Raw genomic sequence first — 21,815 nt, forward strand, 5'->3', positions numbered from 1 at the left:
AAATTGGTGCTTGAGAAATGAATCAAAGAGTCAGACTATCCCAAGTTTCTGTATAAAAACATTACATTCCCAGAACTTGGTTCCAAGCTCTTTAAAATAATTGGGAGTTCTTCCAGCAACTTCGGTATACTTTGGATGAGGCCCTCAAGTTCTTGAGACTTCAAGGAATTTAAGACTACATCTAAATCCAAAAACCCAGTTTTTCTCAAGGATAGTAATTTTTTTTATCTTTGGTTGGTTGCCATATATAGGCAAAAAATGTTTTTAGGAAGCTAAAGGATGTATAACAAAAACAGTCTTATTTTATTATATAAATGTTAGAGTGGCAAAAAATACAGTAAACTAGCCTTTATCTATTTGATCAGATTTTATGCAATTACGTGTAGTTCCATAGGTTTTTTTCACCATTGATACATGCTATTCTCTCCAGAAATACATCAATAAAAACACCTCTTCTTGTTTCATTTTTCTGCTCTTCTGTGGTGTCATGTTCCAGTCACAGTTTTGAATCTGCAGAATTTCAGCACTTAGATGGGTGCAGTAGTATTCAATAACGAAGCACAGTTTATGTTTATGTTTCTTATTTAAAACCAAGTGTGTTTAAAATATTTTTTCTTTTCTTTCAAAATTTAGGTGGAAAACAGACCAAAGTATTACGGAAGAGAGTAAGTATCTTTCTCTTTTAAGTATCTGTTAGCTGTATCTGGAAGTTGTAGTACTAGAATTAGAAGCAAGCAAACACAAATAAAAAACACCACCACAATGGCATTCTGAAAAAATATTTTCAAAATATTTCATTTTGCTTTTTACTTCAGCTGAAAGCTAAATACCGTGAATGCCAACTATTTTAGGGATGTTACTGTCCAGTACTGCTGATCACAATCCTTGAACTGTGCCATTATTGCAGCCTGCGTGTTTGTGTTGCTTTTCTTAGGACAGTTTGGGAAGGAAAAAAAAAATGTTGTCTTGAGTGTTTTTTTCCTTTTATTTTGGTTGTCATTTTAATCTACCTGTGGTCCTGCATTGGGCTGGGGAGGAGAGAAGCATCTTGTCTCTGTCCCTGCCTTATGAAGTGTGTTCCTGTGCTTTCTCCACCCTAACACCCAGCCCTGGTTATGGAAGTATGCAAGTATGCTGCTGTGTGACAAAATGCTATTCTCCCTGGTAAAGTCACAAGGTCCAAAATACCCTGAGAGCTGGTGCATTTTCTATTCTAAGACAGATAAAGGAATCACTAAAGTACAATTCCTTCATGCTCAGCAGTTTTCTTGCCTATGAGTAGGTTTAAAGGGGCTGGATTAGGTTTAAAAGGCACTGGCAAGGAGCTCTGAGCAGGTAGAGCTGAAGGGAAAAGCCACTACAGCGGGCACCCAGATCTCCTGGTTACACACCATTTGCAGAGCTGGCATTTGGCCTTTACTGCTGAGGCTTAACCCCTTATTGCTGGAGAAATTGCTTAGATCCTGTGTTCTATTTTTCTTCCATCCCAGACACATCATCTGTGTTTAATGATCCTTTCCTACTGTCAAAAAGCTCAAGAGCCAGCAGCTTGCCCCTAATTACTGTAGTTTCATTTTTTAATGTTATCTTAAACAATTGGGAACTCAGATCTAGCCACCAAAGTACAACTGAGTCAAAGATAGTAAGTACCCAGCTAAGTAACCCATCATGCTGTCTTAGGCAGGATTTTAAAACTATTACCACAATCTTTTACCGAGGCAGCTCCCATCCTGTTGGCATGCTGTAGGTGTGTGGAGCAGTAGCGCTGGCAGGAATTGCAAGAAATCACCTTTGTGAGATCACATCAGTTATTGCCACTCAGAAAGAAGATTTCAGAACAGCTGACAAGTAATTGACTCAGTGTTCAGTAGTGCTTGGAAAGAGAGTCAGGAATTTCTAGGTACAGAAACAGAAAATAATAATAATAAAAAAAAATATTACTGTATAAATCCATGGGGTGGCTTCATTTTAGGTAGCGCAGGTTGTTCCGGTTCCTCTATCCTTCCTCCCTCCTTTTTACAGAGGGTATAGAAAAAATGAAAGGCAGAGCAAAGTGATGGGCAGCAGCACCTGCCATATGAGGAAAATAAACAGGCCTTCCTCAGTGGATGTCCAAGAGAGGGACATTCAAGGTGTCCCTCTCATGCTCATTGCACAGGATGCTGTGGATGCCAAAAGCATAGCAATATTGAAGGGTTTCCAAGTGAGGTTCTCCGATTCATGAAGGGTAAGGTCACAGCTGATCAGACACAACTTCTGGCTGAAGCAGTGATGGACAGACAGGGATGAGAAGTGAAAGAAGTATTTCACTGCTTCCTGCACTCTTTCTGTGAGCATTTATTGTCTGCTGCTGTCAGAGGCAGGAGACTGAGTTCGGGCGATCTTGTACAATGTACAGCTGGTTTATGCCCTTGCATACATATACAAAAACATCTACAAGAAAGCATGGATTACCCAATATTTAATATCCATGGTTAAAGAAATTTCAAGGTGCTTCAAGTATCCTGTCCCAGTGGTTTCTTATACTGAGCACCAGGTGAGCTCTTTTACTGATATCTAACCTTTATTTCATAATGAGCTTCTGGTGACAAATAGCCTGTGCTCATTACTTTTAGCTAGGCATATGAATTGCCGTGAGTTTACTGGTAAAGATCTGCTTAAACTATTTCATCTAGGGGATGCTTGTTTTAATTTGTGTGTGGCAGAAAATGAATGTGTCCCTACCAGTACAGAAAGTATGAATCAGTTTACATCTATTTTAGTTTAAAGTCACTATGGAAAGATCACCTAAACCTAATACTTCCAACATGTATTAGTTGTGAAAAGGCGACTTAAGAGAACAGAGCAATTGCATTTACATCCAATGTGTTTTTTTTTTCTCTTTCACTACCATACCAGAGACAGTGTTAGAAACATGCCACTTCATATGTATTGTCAGGAAAGAGAAAGTGCTTAAGGCCAGTACGTCTTAGTGCTGTTTTTCAGAGACAGCATCAAAAATAGAAACTTTGAAAACCTCTGAGGAGACCCTCAGAGAATTATCAGCCAATAAAATGTGTGTAGGAGTTAAGACTTGAACTGCTGTAAAGCCTACATTTATACTTAAGGAAAGATCACAGTTAAATATTGATTATTGTAAGGTTAATTGGGCATCCTAGGGCCTCTTTCTTTCTTAAAATAACAATGGCAAAATACCATTTTGCTTTTTTCCAACACTGAATGAGGAACTGAAATAAAGAAAACAGAATTGTTCTCAAGGATATTCTATATCTTCTTCTACTTCAATATGTACATAATAGAATTTTGAGTAATTGTTGCCATTTTTCTGCTCAGTTTCAGCTACAAAATTAGGTAAGCAATGTTAATATAAGACCTAAAGCAAACCAGTAATAAGAATGACCTCTTATTTTAATTTTGTCTTCTCCATTTTCAATAAAAATGATACCATTATTGCCCAATTTTCTACTCTGTCATAAAGCCTCTAGAAAGGAAACAAGGAAGAGACACATAGACTGGTAGAGGATAAAAGTTGTGAAAAGATGGGGCATTTATGGAAAAAAGATCTCTGGGGGACACCAAGCTGTTCTTTGCTCTTCCCTCTTCACTTGCCCAGTCCTTGCATTGGAAGCAGGGGTCTGGTGTGAGGCTCAAATTATCACAAAGGTGTGAGACAGTGTTGTGTCCTGTTGCATGATCTCAGTTTTCCAATGGTTTCTGGGTAGAGGGAGAGGCATTTCTGGTTGGATTGTTTTGAAAGTCATGGCAATGTCTTTCCTTAGGTTTCATGGCATCATTTCTCGGGAGCAAGCAGATGAGATACTTGCTGGCGTAGAAGGAGCATACATTCTTAGAGAAAGCCAGCGGCAACCCGGCTGCTATACACTTGCTCTCAGGTAAATGCTGTTTTAATAGATGCTTATAGTTCAACTGTAAATGTATTTAATGCAGGAGGTTTTGTGTCAGTCCCTTTTGAGTGATGGCTGTGTCCATGTCCACTGGACACTTCATGGTGTTGGGTTGGTTTTGCACCCTCTTGTCAGCAGTCTGACTATTGCAGCACTGCTATTATTCAGCCTGTGCTTTAGCACTTGTCTAGGAAATCCCTTTTCAGAAGCAGACTATTCCCTTTTTCAACATTTTTGTTACCTAGAGTTGAGTGTTGCAGTGAGATAAACATGGAGCTTCTCCTTGAGAATTTTATGAGCTGGAGGTGAGGACAGAAGGGGGAATGTCCTGGCAGGGGACACAGACAGGTTGTTATCCAAGCTCTGTGATGTGTTTTACACAAACACCAGCAACAATAGGTGATATTTAAATAATCAGACCCTGGAAAATCCTCAAGTCCAGCAGCTGACCAGCTGTCAAAGGCAGCATACCAGACTTGAGTTTTCTTCCCCTAAGTGGAATTCAAGCTTGCTGTAGAAATACAGTGTGAACCATGGGATGCTTTTGCTCAAAGGTGGAAGACACTGCTACTCACCTGAGCTCAAAATTCAGGGAGATCCCAAGCTACAACCTCACTGCCCTTCACAGGTGCCTTTCCTTGAAAATACAGCTGCTCCTGATGTAGCTGTACCATTCAAAGCCTGCCTACATGACAATCTTAAAGCTGCTATGAGTTGGTAGGAAAAGGACTAGATATCCTGTTATGTTTTAGAATCATAGAATCCTAGAATGGTTTGGTTTGGAAGGGACCTTAAGGATCACCTAGTTCCAGCCCCCCACCATGGAGAGGGACACCTACCACTGGACCAGGTTGCCCAAAGCCCCATCCAGCCTGGCCTTGAACACTTCCAAGGATGGGGCATCCACAGCTTCTCTGGGCACCCTGTTCTGGTGCCTCACAGCCATCAGAGTAAAGAATTTCTTCCTAATATCTAATCTAAATCTTCCCTCTTTTAGTTTAAAGCCATTCCCCTTCGTCCTATTACTACACCGCTTGACAAAGAGTCCCTCCCCAGCTGTCCTGTAGGCCCCCCTTAGGTACTGGAATGCCACTGGAGGGTTTCCCCAGAGCCTTTTCTTCTCCATGCTGACCAACCCCAAATCCTCCAGCCTGTCTTTGTAGGAGAGATGCTCCAGCCCCTTGATCTATCTTTGTGGCCCTCCTCTGGGCTCGTTCTAATAGGTCCATGTCCTTCTTATATCGGGGGCCCCAGAGCTGAACACAGCACTCCAGGTGGGGTCTCATGAGAGCAGAGCAGAGGGGGAGAATCACCTCCATTGCCATGCTGGCCACGCTTCTTTTGATGGAGGCCAGGATACGGGTGGCTTTCTGGGCTGCAAGCACTCATTGCTGGCTCATATTGAGCTTCTTGTCAACCAACACCCCAGGTCCTTCACCTCAGGGCTGCTTCAATCCATTCTGATCCCAGCCCTTGTTTGTGCTTGGGATTGCCTGACCCAGGTGCAGGACTTTGCACTTGGCCTTGTTGAACCTCATGAGGTTCACAAAGACCCACCTCTCAAGCCTGTCCAGGTCCCTCTGGATGGCATCCCTTCCCTCCAGCATGTCAACTGCTCCACACAGCTTGGTGTCATTGGCAAACTTGCTGAGGGTGCACTCAATACTTGCTGAGGGTTTGACAAAACAAACTCCTTAGCAATATGTTACAATGCTTATAGCATTATTCTTTCTGTGGGACATGCACAAAATAAAACTGTTCATTTTCACCCTCCTGACGGTAAGCCAGTAGCAAAGATGCTCTAGGGAGTTATCCCAAGTGATACGGTGCTGACATCTTCCTCAGAGTTCATATTGATGTGCAGATGGTAGAGCTGGAAAAGCTGGTGAGTCATGCCAATTACAAAGTGTTGTAAATTAAAAGCAACTTTTGTCAGCTGAAAAAGAACAAATGTAATTTTTTAGGGTTTTTCAAAGAGATTTCAAAATAAAGAATAAAAAGATCTACAAAAGGATGGGGATTATGGCAAATTCCCTGCTGTTTTGACACAGCAGCATGATTTCTAAGTCCATTGGGATAGTTATTTGTAGACTCAAAAACTGAATTTGATTATAAATTGGGAATTCATATGAAAAATGTGGGTAAAAAGTAAGAGACTTAAACAGTTTGATTTGAATGCACAACAAAGTATGCAGAAATATGCACATTTGATGCAATATAAGGACCATTTAACCTAATGTCATATCTTTGAATCCTTTAGTCAAGAGTAGGATTCCACCTTGGTGTTGTAGCAGAATGTGCTACTATATCACTTTGCCTTTTAATCCATTTTTTTTAAAAAACATAGTTTGCACCTGCCATAAATAGCTATGTAGGGCTAGCGTTACCCCACAGAACTTGAAGCATCTAATTGTGCCTGTGATTTAGGAGCTCAGTCTCCCTGCCTTCCTGTCAGAGGGTGGTTCAGACCCCAGGGGTTTTAAGTTCTTTGTTAGAGGTGTCCACCTCTCTTCAATGAGAGATGTAAATACACCCATGGTGATTAAGATTTTCCAGTTTCTGCACCTCAGAAACATTTCAGGATGGAACAGCCCTTAACACAATTATGCATCCCCGTGTAAGGTCATGTCAGTGACAAGACGCCTTTCTGTTTGCTGTGGTAGTCCCTTTAGGATTTAGATTAAACCCTGTTTAAACCCTGTCATATGCGTCATGTGGCTTGTTGCAGACAAATTGGCCTCAGGTCTGTAGCCCACTCCATGTGATGTAGTTAGGTTCGGGTGTGAATTTTGGTTGGGATACCACAATGATGCAGTTGCACCATGTGCATATTCCATATGCAATCTAGATACATAGACTCGTCATCAAAATTGCCTCCTGTGTGTTTTGCCAGTGTGAATTATTTCTTACACTTCTTTCTTCTCTCCCTCCTTTTTTTTTTTCTGGTATATGCAGATTTGGCAATCAGACCTTAAACTACAGGTTGTTCTATGATGGGAAGCATTTCGTTGGGGAGAAAAGATTTGAATCAATCCATGATCTGGTAACAGATGGCTTGATAACACTGTATATAGAAACAAAGGCTTCAGAGTATATTTCCAAAATGACAACCAACCCCATCTATGAACACATTGGATATGCCACTTTGCTTAGAGAGAAAGTGTCCCGGAGGTTGAGCAGAACAAAAAACGAATCAAGAAAAGCAAGTGTAACAAGTGAAGAAAATACCCCAGTTGAAAAGGTATGTATTCAGTTTAACATTTTGGCAGTCAGTCATTCTATCAAATGTAAAAGAAAAAGTCTTTTGTCTAAAGACAATTTAATATATATTTTTCTATACTTCATCAAGTATTACTATCCCACTGAAATGTTTATATCCTGTTAATGTGATCTTGGCTCCCAACTAATATTTGACTGGAGCCTATGATGAAAGCTTTCTAACAAGTACCAAATGCAAATGTTTTCATTGTGTATATAAATATATATGCATATAGATATATATACTGGCTAACTGCAAATGAAACTGTTCACAAGTTACATTTCTTCATCCATGTATACTCAAGCATATTCCACAGTAGGTCTCTGATTATGAACCTGGTTCCCATCAACCGTTCACCATAGCTCAAGTTTGTTATCTTTCCATTCACAGTGCAAAGCTCCTCTCTTCTGCCAAGGCCTTGGTGTGTGGGTCTGAAATTGGGGTGTCACGTGTCTTCCTCCTCCTCTCACTTTTCTCATTTGAAGTGGGCTTTCTTTGATATCCTTCTCTCATGCGCTCATATTCCATAGCATTGTATGGACTAGGACTTACTTATATAATAATATATTGGGAATCTCATGCAGTTAGCATCCAGCTGAAGATGTAAAATTAGAAGTTCTTTTACGTATGAGAAATAGTCTTCTGTCTACACACAAGACATGGATATTTTCATTGCCCATGTGGCAGGGCAGTAAGAACTCTCAAACAAAACTTTTTTGGAGGCAAGCGTTCATGGTGGATTAACTTATTGATGTTTGTGAATATATTCCTCCTGTATGACTGATGATTTTAGTGTTCTGTGTGTTGGCTAGCTAGCTGGGAACTAGAGCTGGATTGTATTTGGGAATCAAGGGAGGAATTTGCTGTCATATATTAATACTGAGAAAAAAAAATCTGCTTTTTTTTTGTGTGTGTGTGTGTATCCTCATCATTCTAGGACATTTGTAGCATAGTTATTATCTGTTGGGTTCATGTATCGGCACTGACTGATGATATACTGGGTTGGATTTCTCAGTGGTAGCAATCGCTCCAGTAACTGACCTGGCATGTAAACCTATTCATCCTCTGTAAGAAATTAATTCCATTAATAATGACATTTTTAAAGAAAGGTGTACTGCCTCAGGGAAATCCTTTGGAGAATGGACAGTACGTTTTAGATTCAATGGCATTGCAATTTGCAAGGGGAGTGGATACTATACAGGGACAGGTTTCCAGTTTATTTGGTTGACTCCTGCATTTGGACACTGGTTGTGAATGCTCTAACATGCACAAGAAATTGAATTTTGACTTTTAAATGACTAGCATAATAAAACAATTGTGACCGTTGACAATCATGCTATGTTCTCCAGGAAATTTTTGCACAAAGAAAAACAAAAGCAAAGATATTCAAAATTTCAACATTTTCTTAGTTTTACTTACAGTTCTTGCAGTTGAGGACTAATGGTCTTTTATGTACTGCATTGCTCTCAAAGACTTCAGAAGGAAGTTTTAGTAGCTTGTATTTCATAACTGATTATGTGAGGGTTTTTTGTGCTGGGAGTAGGATGTTGTTTTTCTGGTTAGGCAGTTTGGGGTAAGTACTGTAAAAACACTTCTAAAACAACAGTGTGCTAGCTGTTGTGAAAGAGCCCCTTCCCTCTCTCTTTCACCACCTCCTTTTTGCTGACATATAGTTTTATGTAGCTACACAGTAGGTGACACTAGAAAACTGCTCCAGATTAGAAGTAACTGAGCTGTAAGGTGAATTTTCAGCCAGATTTGATACCCAGTCTACCTCATGTGAGTGGAAATGCAGCACAAAGGACAGGACGATACTTTCATCTGATACCAGCTCAAAAAAAAAAATTAATAATAATAATAATGGCTTACAGTGACTAGAAAGCTCCATCCTTATTTCTGGGTACCTGTGCTCAAAAATACCACATTTGGACCTGATGTAGCTTCCACTGTTGATTATAGTGGAAATACACCTCTGGATCTCATTAGTGGTTGGATTAGGTCTTTTCGTCTGTACTTCAGCTGAATGAAATTAAAATGTTTAAAGTATTAGTTACCTCGGAGGTAATTTGTGGTGCAAATGGCAGTGCCTCAGGTCCTTATCCTACAAGCATTTAGCTGGATTTTTGAACAGTCAGGCAGTGGCAGCCTGCAAGCCTGCACTCATGTAAAAATAGCTGGCTTCAGTGAAGCCATTGCATTGCTGGCAACTGTCTCTGCCTTCCTCCCACTGAGGGAAAGCAGCAGAAGGAGAAATAGCAGCTGTTTCTAACACACTTTCCTTGCCAAGAGGAGTAGGAGCCATCACAGCTACAAGAGGAGCAGGGCTAAGTAGGCAGGGTGGTGTGCTCACATGCCACATCAGCTAGGGCCTCAGCACTGATAAGTTAAGAATCCCAAGGCTCTTCTTCACTGGTACCTGTAGTTTTCCATCATCTTGTGCAAATCCATGTGAGAAAATGCTGCTTTAGCTAATTTATTAGCAGCTGAAAGAAAGTTACAGAAGTCTTTACAGTTCCTACCATGTTTGCTTTTGCTTTATATGTTCCTAGAAGCTCAGGAGAGGTTTGGAGAGCAGGCAAAGATGCAGGGATATTCCATTCCCCTTTCTTCCCCACGGTAACCTCAGATGGAATATATCATTGAAATACTGATTGTTTGTTAGTAATAGCACAAAGAGACAGAGGAAGCTAAAGGGAGTCTGATTCTTGTTTTCACACAAACTTTAGATGTCTTCTAACATACAGTAATAAAACTGGGAAAGTGGTAGTTCAGAGGTATTAGTATCAGATTTTTGCTTGTGGTTGTCATGTGTTGTATAGCATTTCAGACAAAAGGTGTGCTTTGCCCCCAGATCAAAGCTTTTGCCTACAACAACTACTCCAATAAAACTCATTCCACTAGAACTAAATGTATATTCATGATGTATATTCAATGAATATTCAGTCTGACATATTTCTGCAAAGTAACTTATTTGTTGCATGTGTGAAAACATAATTGAATTCCTTGTAAGCTGTGTTTTCTTTGGCTACTTGAACAGGTAAAAGGTAATTTTTCAGTAATTGACCTGGTTTATTTGAAAGTGCTGCCTGGAGTATTTTGAATGTTTCAGAAATGATGGGGGGTAAGCCTTACACGCAGGACAGAAACTTGCATTATTTCTCAAAAGGAACAGGAGAATTTAGCACTCTGAGGTTAAGCATCAGCGCTTCTGTTACAGATTAGGCTTTTTACAAGTGAAATTTTGTTTTATACTGAAACCAATTCCAGAGTGTGAAACTGCAGCTGAAGGCATTCGTCCCCTTAGCAGATTTGTTACACCATGCCGGGAATCAGTCCCTTTCATCGTGTCCCATGTTGACAGCGGAAATTACTAAATGTCTCAGTCATTGCGGAGCTGCGGCTCCCCTTTGGGTAGGTCGGGGGAAGGTTGTCACCAAGGCACGGGCTGGCAGGGGAAGCACGCATTTGAATGAAATGTCTTGGTGCTGCCTGGGGTATCTGTCTGTTCCCATAATTACAATTTCTTGGAGGTTGTAATTAGTGGAGTCATGCCCATTCCAGAAGGGAGGTGTGATACGAGGGCTGGATTAAGCTGTTGTTGTTCCTGCTTTTTTACCCAACATCTTTTGTAATAGGCCAAAGAAAATGTTTGTTTTAAGATACCTAATGCTGATGTCTCATCCAAAAGTTATTTCTGTCTAACTTTGAAGAGGTGCTAAATTCATAGATACAGACTCCACATTTTAGTCTGAATTGTTTAAAAGATCTTTAATCTAAAAGGAGCCACAAGGACTTTTAGGAATAAAGTGTTGCAGGAGAAGAGCATGCTGCAAATATTTTCTTAGCAGTGCAGGCAATTGTCCTTATAACACGGTCCAACATTAAAAAGGATTTTGGATAGGGAAACATTTTTTTGTACGTTTGAGCACTGTATGTTGCCTGGTTAGGGCTGTGACTGAGGCTTGGGCAGGCCGTGATCCCCTGCTTCGTGCTCCGTTCGTGGAACACCGTACTTGGGGAAAATCAACATGCAGTGGAAGGTTTAGGGCAGATAAGGACCTGATGCTATGAAGGTAGAAGTCTAACTCGCTGCGAGCAATTAATCCTTGTGTAGGAGAGAAAAAATTGCCATAGTCACTCAGTAAAATACGTCATTTCTGAAGCGTTTATCGCTACCGTATATCACTTTATCATGAAACTGCTGCCATTACTGCGTCAGCTGTCTTTATATCTCTGGCAAGGAGAAAAAAAATCTTTCTCTTTAATCCTACAGCAGCAAGTGAAATTTGGGAAAATATATTCAAAAAATTGAAATAATGGAAGTAAATGCAGCTGGAGTTTTGGGACTGTTCTAGGCAGGTAAAAGCTGTTGTTGAAAATAAACCATCCTGGCTTTCTCTCTCTCTCTTTTTTGTTTTTGTTTTTTTCGAGTCTGGTCTTATGGAAGAGCATTTCATCCGTTTGGTTTGCCTTGTAGCTTCTCAAATATTTATGGTAGCATGGGGAGAGAAATGAGAATGGAACAGTGGAGTTCAAGAAAATCATTGAGAGTGGTTGAGCTGCAAGTATTTGCAAAAGGGTTGGTCTTAACCTATCTGAGGGAGGACAAACTGCTGGTAAACGCAGTGAAAATTAAGGAAGGTTTTGTCAGTGCCAGGTCTCCACTCACTCACATCCTGGCAGAGCTCCCGTCGAATTCTCTCCAAGGAGGATCTGGCTCAGTCAGTTCAAGCATACCACTTGCACATGAAATATGGGCGTGCTTGGAGCCGGGTCTGGAGTGCCTGTTCTGCTTTCTGGTTGTGAGAGCATGCCAGGAGCAGCAAGAGGCCTGTAACAATGACAGCCTAGGAAGAATCGTGTAGCATTTTGAGCTCACCCAAGAAAGAGCTGCATGCAGAGACTTGGCTTAGCAGCAGGACAGTGCAGACCACTGTGTATTGCTGCTTGGCATGGTGACCTCCCAGTCAGTTGTGCTGGAGCTCCTTACTTTACGTGCATTTATGTTCAAATGACAAATCCCATTGTTAATACCATGGCTAGAACTAAGGAACTGGAAAGATAAGCATATTACAGAGTCTGGAAGGTTGTAGATTTCCTTGGCAGAAAATCCCACGCAAATAATAGATAAGAAAGCTATTCCTATTAAGGCAAAGGTGACAGAAAAGGAAGAATAACTTTGCTAGAAGTAGAAATTGGTATTACTGTCCTCATTAGTCATGCTGCTCACACACAGTTTCCCACAGAATGAATTGCAGGACTTCCAGGAAAGACTGTTTTCTAACATCCCTTAATTGTAGATGTAATCTGGTTATGGAACTAAATTTTGTTAGGGGCACTACAGTTTTCCTTACATCAAAACTGCGCAGGAGATAGCCAATTTTAAGAGAATCTGGTTTGGTTCAGTTTTTATAAGTATTTGCACTTCTACATTTTTATTCACACCACGTTCCTTTTCGAAGGCCTTTCAGCCTCATCCTACCTCTCCATCTTTTGTCTCTTCCCTGAATTTTCTCCAGGTGCTGCTGTTAGCCAGTGATAAAGAAATCTTTTAAGTCTTTCATTTATTCATTATTCTTTCCATTCTGCAGCTCCTCTAAACCTCTAATGATCCCATTACAGGTTACTAGCTAGTATTTAACTCTCTGCTGAGATGTCTACCCAGATGTTGAGCATTTCCTTTCAGGTGAGGGCTGCAGGGTACAGCAATGTGCTGGCAGCAGATCAGGGGGTTAAGGGGAGAGTGAGCAGAAACATCTGTTCATGCAGGCTCTGGGCTAGAACCGCACTGATAATTTGAGCTGGTGTGTTTTACATTGCTTAGTGAGAGCAAATTAAAATGCTCTCTTCTGTGGGGACATTAACACCCCACCACCACCACGTTCTTTTATTAGGGGTTAAGGTCTCACTCCTGTATGAACATCCACACAGTTCACAGGGGATTCTCCATGGCAGTACTGATTTTGTGTGGAAGATGTTTAGGCACCACGCTGATAAGCAGCACCATAAAGCCTGCACATGAAGATGGCCTTCTTCTGCAGATTCCAGTAAGACACGCAGTGATAAAAGGCATGTGGCATTTTTGCTTCTACAAGCAACAAGCTTACACGTCAAAATGTCTTTGGAAGTAATTAATTCCTTTCATCAATCACTCTGGCTTGTCCTGAACAGCAGTATTCTGTACACACAATACCCCATGTACGTAGTGAACTGTGGCATGCCCTGACACAAGTACTTAGCTACATACCCCACTGTCTTCTTTAAATAACTGTTAGCATTTAGTATTGATTTAACCCAGAACACTCCTTGGTATTATACTACAGTGAGGAGGAGCTTATAAAAATACAGTAGATCTGGTGGTAAGCAGATTTATATTTGGAATGACAAATACCATCTTCCCGAAAATTTAGCTGCTTGATGATTTTCTTTTGCCTTTTAATGTTGGCATTCTTTTGTATTATCCAATGTGTTTCATTGTGCCTCTTTGCAGCTTCTTTTTTTCTTTAAAGCATCGTAAATATAAAATAGGTAATATACAAGGGATAAAAATAAAAGTTACCAAAGTACAATCATGGAAAATATCTTTTTCTATTCTTCCCTCTGGCTATCTATATTCGTGCACGGGAGAAGGAACATTTCTTTGTGGCACACCTAACCAGACTAATACCTAATGTTTTGCCTGATTAGGAAAGGTTTTTTGAGAAGAATAATTTGGGCTCATTTTAACAGTAATGAAAATTGGTAGAATCAAGAGAAAGAGAGATTCCATTGCAAAGTGTTTGCTTACATTGCTACTCTGAGCTGGTAACGTCTCTCTAGGTTACTGTGATTTGTTACATTAATACCATCAGCTGAGGATTCATGACTTTTGCCTTAAGCGTAATCAGTGATACAATTATGCCTGAAGAGAGCTCGTAAGTTGTAGGCAACACTAATTTACACAGACGACATGATGTGACAGATATGATCTGATCCAATTGCTACTGACATTAACGGGAAGACCCCCAGTGATTTCACTGGGTCTTGGAGCAGTTCAGGGCACTACAAAGTATATGTAGCAAAGGTGAATATGACGTTTGTTACAGCCGAAGGATTTCCTTATGCAGTATTTTGTAAGGGTAGCCTAGTGGAAACCGTGCGAAAACTTCATGCCTGAATCTACAACTCCAGGTGTAGATTCTATCTACAGCTGTAGATAGATTTTCTCAAATGAGAATGTCAGATTAGTACCAGAAATTATTAAATGCACCAGAAGTGTTTATAGTAGTGCTAAAGCAAATGCGATTTGGTTCTGTATTTCTTCAAGTGCAGTACTGTATCTGCAGCTAGGCTCTGCTGAATACATAAATTAATCTTTTCCTCTTGGGTATTTTCCTATTATGAACTAATTAGTAATTTTCATAAAGCTAGATGTTTGTTGCATAAAAACATGCCTTATTTGATATATTACGAATAAAATGTTTATATGAGGGTGTTTTTTTTTGTCTTGACTTTTATACTCTTTAAATAGTTTGATGGTATTAAGTTAGTGTAAACAAGCTTCCATAGGGATTGGGTTGGAGCCTTCAGTACAAACATTGCATTTGTCTAGTCACTGGAAAATAAAATTCAATTTTTAAAGTAAAAATCCATACTTGATTAAATCACACAAATCTTGGAACAGGGTGTAGGAATTGGCAATAAATTCTTACAGGTGCCTGTAAACTGCAGTCATTTGATCTTGGAAGACAGGAGTTTAACTTCTTAACAATAAGAAAGATACTAATTTCTGTTAGTGGAGGATTTGGAATTCATGTCAAAAGGGAAATGTTTAAATAGTGACTGGTATTTATTATAATAAGTATTTATTATAATTAGTTATAATTTATTAAAATTAAAAATAAAAAATAAAAATATTAAAATTTATTATAATAAGTACTCATAATAAGTATTTTAGTTATATTGTTGTTTGTTTAGGTCATGCATTTTTTTGGCTAATTCGAAGGAAAACAATAATTTGTCCTCTGTGTTCATGCTGGACATGAAAAGAGATGACGGGCCTAAAATACAGTGATGAACATTGCAGGTTAGATAGTAAGGGAGAAAAAATAAAAGAACATTGAAATGCTGTCATGGAGTGCCTGAGGGTATAACAAAATCTCCCTCATCTGATGGCATAGAAACACATTAGAAAATACCTTTGAGAAATGGCATAGATATCACTGATACCTGAGGTATGAGGAAAACCTGATAAGGTAACTTTTAGTCTTACTTCTCTGTGGGTTTCTGTGCATGAAAAAAAATATGTTATTTAGGTTCTGATTCATCCTATCTAGATGAACACTTCTTACAAACCTAGCTAAGGAACGCAGTGATTTGGTTCTTCCCTGTGTCACTCAGAGGAGGGTATATTCCACCTTGCCTTCTGAATTCCCACTTCATTAGCGAGGAATTGAGTGTAGCTGCGATTGTGATGTCCAGCAAAATGCTTAACACTAGCCAAGATATGCTAAGCTCTTCCTCTTCCATATCCTGTATGGTCTGCAGATCTTCAGCCAAGGAATGTCTTGCCTGCCTTTTGGCTTTCTGTCCTCACATGCTGCTTGGCACTTGTCCCATCACATTCTAGATATTAGCTTTTCTGATCATACAAAGTATGTCCAGGCCATCAAGTCCACTGAGTGTTGTCCTCTATGCCCGGGGTGCAGGAGGTCTCACCACCAAGCCCTGTGCACACTCAAGTGAAGACAGTTGCAGAGGCCAAGCTGATACCTTATCTTTCATCTGGGTTCTCACCATGGGAAGCCAGTGTAGCAGCGCACACCCTCGCCCCAGAGCTGGGAATACTGGGAACCCAGTTGGGGGATGTGCCTGCTCACCCTTGGGCTGAGCCAGCAGCTATCAGGTAGCCGCAGTGTCAGCCACAGGGCTGGTGGAGCTCACAGGAGCTGCCATGCAATGTAAAGCAGCAGATTTGGCAGGCGTGGGCAGGATGGCAACTAGTAAATGGGCACAGCAAAGGACCCGCTATTCAAAGTCTTCTCAGTTGAGGCTTGACGACAAAGATCAGGGACCCAAGCTTTTTATAGCTGTTAATATTTGGAAAAGAAGACACTGTGGTGTGAAAAGTACAAGTTGTAACAATGGGCTCTTTTTTGTAATATATTCTCAGCCCTGTAGAACAGTGAGACTATGCACAGTCGTCAGCATGGGTTATAAAGAATGAATACCGCCAGTTAGACTTGATTGCCTTTTTGATAGATTTACAAAAGTATTGAATGAAAAGAATGCAGCAGATGCAGAATAATTGGATTTTTACCAAAGTAGTACAATGTCTCTTGAAAGCATACTCTTGACATTAATTCAAATTGGTTGGTGCATGAATGTGGTCACATGGACTGAAAATAGGTAGAAGAGTTTCAAGCAGATTCTAGATAGGCAGCAACTTCATACGCTGGGGAAAGGTAGCTGATGAAGTACTTCAGGGACTGCAGTTTCATTTAAGATTTTTATTGATTGGGAAAACGTGTAAACAAGACATTACCAAAAACTCAGGATGGTTTGTGCTGTGATGCTGCTCAGTGTACAAACCTAATCCCTAGAAACATAATGAGTGGCCATGGCAGAAACATCGAGAGAATTTAAGAAGACAATTTGGCATGTTTTGTGCACATGAGAAGGAATCAAGCCACATCCATACGTAGAGTATCTCTTCTGTCAAGAGTCGAGGGGGTTGTGTGCATTTAAGCCACATGTGCCACTATCCAGCCAGTGCTAGAGGCGAGGAAGAACATTATCATAACCTCAGGAGGAGTTCTGTATCTACTAAATGTCAAGAGAAATAGTAGTTGTTACACTTCGAAAGCCTCTTTGCGTGATTTTCTGCTGGTTCATCCATCTATCTAAAACAATACCTATTGATGTGGTAACATATTGTCCCCAGCAAGCTATTAGCTGGGGACAGTGCTTCAGCTTCTCAGAACAATTGTACCCAGTGCCTGTAGGCAGGGAGATGCAGGAAGCCCTGCTTCCTTCACTCTGCTCATGTGCTGGACCAGGTGCCATTTGGCTGGTGGTACAAGTCGGCTTTTCCTACATCCATCAGACTGGTTTGGGATCTTAGCAGTGGGAGAGATCCCCAGGTCAGCTCCCAGTGCTGCCTGGATTGCTCAGTGCGGTCTGAGGAGCAGGCTTCTCCAAAGGGCAAGATGGGCTGGAAACTGAGTTTGCCAATTTGGCAGAGTCTATCAGGAGCTAAACAGTCCCAGGGGATGAAGATACTTCTTTCACAGGACTGCTGTACAGTGGCTTTTTGTTTTTTTTGGAGGGGGGTAGGCAGTGAGGGAGAAGACTCCTCAAGATATCTCTGCTAGACTCTATACCATGTAGACTTGAAGGAAACAGCTTTGGAGGCATCAATTAAGATGATTTATGAATGAAATTGTCCCAATTAAACACTAGGTGGCATATTTACTTAAGAGTTTCCAGGGACCATATTACAGCGTCTTCCACAGCTGACACCCATTTGTGCTGGTGTGACGGGAGGAATACCCTGGTGCAGTTTCCTGGGAACAGGACTGCCAGATGCCTTTTTTAAACAGGCATTCAGCATGTTCTTAAAAAATGAGACACAAAGACACAATTGCTTACTTCAGCCTCAAAGTTATTCTTTAGCTGCAAAAGTCACTTGTATATCAATGCTTAGATTATTAAATGTAGTGTGATAAGGTGTAGATGTACATGGCAATGGTCCTATGGAAGGCTCTAGTCTTAGAGAAATTGTATCAATAGTGATGGGTTAAAATGTAAACATGTTTGGGTATGACTTACTTATTTTACTTGTCTGAAAGGCTGAATGTAGGAATAATTAATATGTTTTTAAAAATCATATGAAGGAAACCTAATATTTCTCCTCATGTAAAGGCAGAGAACAGTTTTTTATCTCAGAGATGGCATTTTAAGGTAATAGTGTCCTGTGGTTAGGGCAAAATAGTCAAAGGCAGAACATATGCCTTTCTTCTGTGTCTGTGTGGCACCTGTTAGCTCAGCCAGGCTGCAGTTTTCCATATGCTGCTGCTTCTCCATCTGTGGGAAAATAAACACAGCGAGCTCTCAGAAATGCCTTTTCACACAGTTCATCTTTGAGAAACCCCAGTACCACAGCCATTGCTGGGGCAGAACACTTAGCCTCTACCAAAAATGCCATGTTTACCACGTCTATTCTAAAAATTCTTCATTCTTACTCTCAATATTTTAAGAAGACAGCTATAACCTTTGGAGTAGCTGCAAATGCCCTGGCGTAAAGGTAAAGTTCTTCAGAAGTGCAGGAGTTACCGCAGTGCTTTTTGCACAGGTTGTTGCAGCTTTCCCTGGAAGGAAGGGCATTGTAGGTCTCCAGCTTGCATCCATCACCAGCCGGGTGTCTGAGACCAATGCTGTCTTCCATCAGTCTGCCCTGTTGTAACTCGTATTGACCTCTGATTCAGCACAGCTATTTATAGATATTCAATTCTAGCTCTTACAAACAAAATGGGACATATACGAAGGGAGCTAAATATGTAGGTCTGAACTGGGTTGTGTTCGTTTTGCCAGTGCTGAGAAGTTTGGAAAACAGATCTTTTTATGAGAGCAGGATTACAGGGGCAAATCCTTTCCCGTCATTCTGCCTGATATTGGCCATGCCCCAGACAGACCAGTCCTCTTCACAGGGAAAGGAAAGTCCCATTCCCCATCCCTTTCCTGTCCTCTTCTCACCCACACGAAGCAGGCTGTAGCTATGGCATCATTTGATGCCAGGGAATGCGGTGGGGCAAAAGCTGAATGTCCTAATAGCCTTAGGACATGGAAAATTGTGTTCAGAGCATCTGTGCTCTGGCATTAGGAGAATCTGTTCAGGTTTGTTTCAGAGATGAATTTATGCATATTTTAATTTTCAATAGAGTATCTTGATGCCCATATTCTGTAAGTTTTTTATATCTGTTATTTTCCCAGCTTGCAGGAAAATACTAGTAGACCAGGACATCACTTGGACAGTGAAGTGACATCTGCCCCCCTGCACACAATGGCTAGGTCCCTAACCACAGCTGGGCTGTATTTACACGGCTGTGTTTTAAAATATAAGTAGAGAGAGGCCTGGGCAACTCCAACTGCCTCAAATAAATTAGTGTTATTAATTTATATTTTTTTAGGAAGTAGGGGAAAAATAATTTCCTTTGATTCCCCTCTTCCCCTCCCTTTGATTTGATTAATTCAATCAGTGCAGTTTCCTAAGTCCATCTGGTCTATAATGCATTGTCAAATATATCAGGCCAAGTGAATTTACAGGCAGAGCTCAAGGCACTTCTAGAAGGGATGAAAATGAAGTATACTGGCGGAGATTGGAATAAAGAGAGTGTATCTTCAAGGACATTGTTCACATTACTTGGTTTCTTGTAGACCTCAAAGTACTAGGAAGTTAAGGAAAAAGGCTGGATTGTGGTTTCTTTGTGGGCTGGCAGAATCCAGATTGAATAAAGTCAAGTCATCATTTGATATAACTTGCTTCTTATGGGACATTGCGTGCAATGTGGGATTTGTATAACTTCCATATGACACTTTGTGTAGAGAATTTTTACAAGTGTGGTTTTTGAATAAGCTCTCAATTCAGTGGCCTGTTCATTCTCCACATGTGAGCTGTGTATAAGCTCTGTACCATCCAACTGTAGACACTGAATTCCATGAGAAAACACAAAAGCTTCTGTACTTCCCCTTGTCCTATTCCTCAGCAATTTTTATGTTGCAAACTGGAAATGGAAGGGGAAGGAAGGAGGAAGGAAGGAAGGAAGGAAGGAAGGAAGGAAGGAAGGAAGGAAGGAAGGAAGGAAGGAAGGAAGGAAGGAAGGAAGGAAGGAAGGAAGGAAGGAAGGAAGGAAGGAAGGAAGGAAGGAAGGAAGGAAGGAAGGAAGGAAGGAAGGAAGGAAGGAAGGAAGGAAGGAAGGAAGGAAGGAAGGAAGGAAGGAAGGAAGGAAGGAAGGAAGGAAGGAAGGAAGGAAGGAAGAGAAGGAAGGAAGGAAGGAAGGAAGGAAGGAAGGAAGGAAGGAAGGAAGGAAGGAAGGAAGGAAGGAAGGAAGGAAGGAAGGAAGGGAAGGAAGGAAGGAAGGAAGGAAGGAAGGAAGGAAGGAAGGAAGGAAGGAAGGAAGGAAGGAAGGAAGGAAGGAAGGAAGGAAGGAAGGAAGGAAGGAAGGAAGGAAGGAAGGAAGGAAGGAAGGAAGGAAGGAAGGAAGGAAGGAAGGAAGGAAGGAAGGAAGGAAGGAAGGAAGGAAGGAAGGAAGGAAGGAAGGAAGGAAGGAAGGAAGGAAGGAAGGAAGGAAGGAAGGAAGGAAGGAAGGAAGGAAGGAAGGAAGGAAGGAAGGAAGGAAGGAAGGAAGGAAGGAAGGAAGGAAGGAAGGAAGGAAGGAAGGAAGGAAGGAAAGTTACACTATTAGGGTATATATGTAGCACTTGCTTCCTTTGCTGTATGCAGTGGGCAGGTGACAATGTATCATCTACCACAAAGAGCAAGCCTGCATAGCCATGGGTTGAGGCATGTTGGGGTCCTTGTTAGGGCTGCCCAGAACTAGAAATGTGGACAAGTACTATGTGATACATCTGCCTTCGGGTTGTGGAGGGACAGGCTACTGAACCGGCGCAGCATGGGCAGCTTGTACAGCAGTTTTTGGGCTGCTTGTTTAATACAACAGATCAATGAAGTACGGTTCACAGTGCATGGGCTACAGCTCTGACCAGGTTACCTGGAGATCTTGGTACAGGCATCTCACTAGATAACAGTAAAGGGGAGACTAAAGCACCACACAGTGGAGCACTGCTGGAGTTGAGACATCTACCTGCTCAGTATCTTTTAAGTAGAATTTTGTGATGGGAATAAATCAGTCCAGTTAGTTCAATTTAGTATCTAGAGTTTCTACAACACAAGAAGAATCCCTGGAGCAAAATTCAAGATCAGACTTGGGAATGGAGTGCTGTATCAGACAGTGCCAGAACTATCCATAGAGTAATAAGTGTTCGTAACTTCTCAAATTCAGAACCACCTTCTTTGGTGCAAACAAATGAGGATAGCAAATTTGATTCTTCTGCAAATTATGTTTAAGGTAGAAGAATGCAAATAAAGGGACAGTGACTGAAATGTTAATGCTTTCTCATTATATTGCCTTTCTCAAATTCTTGAATAAAGATAAGAATCATGACATTAATAAGAAAGAGGAGGCTAAGTATTTCAGCCATTGGCAGCCTTTCTGATTGCATGTAGATTGGGTTAACAGTTGTGCAGGTTTGCATGTAATAACAACACCTATTTTTATCTTGCCAGGTGTTGCTAAGAATAATGTAGTATTTTGAGTAGTTATGTTTTTATAGACATATACAAGAATTGAGGACAAGTCACTGAATATTTAATATTCCAATAATCAGATTTTAATAAACAAGACAATTCAGTATTAGATAGCACTTCCAATCCAACATAATATAAACAGAACTAATTGAGAGAATAATATATTCTTATAAACTTTGGATGGTTTTTTTTTCTGTATAAAATCAGCAGCTAAATTTGTGCATAGAAAACAAGTCACAGTATTCCCAACCTCATACTACTTCAAAAAATGCTAGTGCTCAACACTAAGTTCTGCATCTTAGGGAGA

The 21,815-nt window shown here is 40.7% G+C and overlaps 1 protein-coding gene across 1 annotated transcript in view; it reads left to right on the forward strand.

Annotated features, from left to right (window-relative positions):
- CHN2 (chimerin 2) overlaps window positions 1-21,815 on the forward strand; it is a 165,949-nt gene that overhangs the window by 90,661 nt on the left and 53,473 nt on the right. The window contains exons 4-6 of the mRNA XM_080582200.1: window positions 634-665; window positions 3,780-3,893; window positions 6,861-7,146. Of these exons, the coding sequence (XP_080438326.1) occupies window positions 634-665; window positions 3,780-3,893; window positions 6,861-7,146 (432 nt within the window). The remainder of the gene's footprint in view (window positions 1-633; window positions 666-3,779; window positions 3,894-6,860; window positions 7,147-21,815) is intronic.

The sequence above is a fragment of the Anser brachyrhynchus genome, assembly GCF_964034855.1.
Source record: "Anser brachyrhynchus genome assembly, chromosome: 2".
Classification (NCBI taxonomy): Eukaryota; Metazoa; Chordata; class Aves; order Anseriformes; family Anatidae; genus Anser; species Anser brachyrhynchus.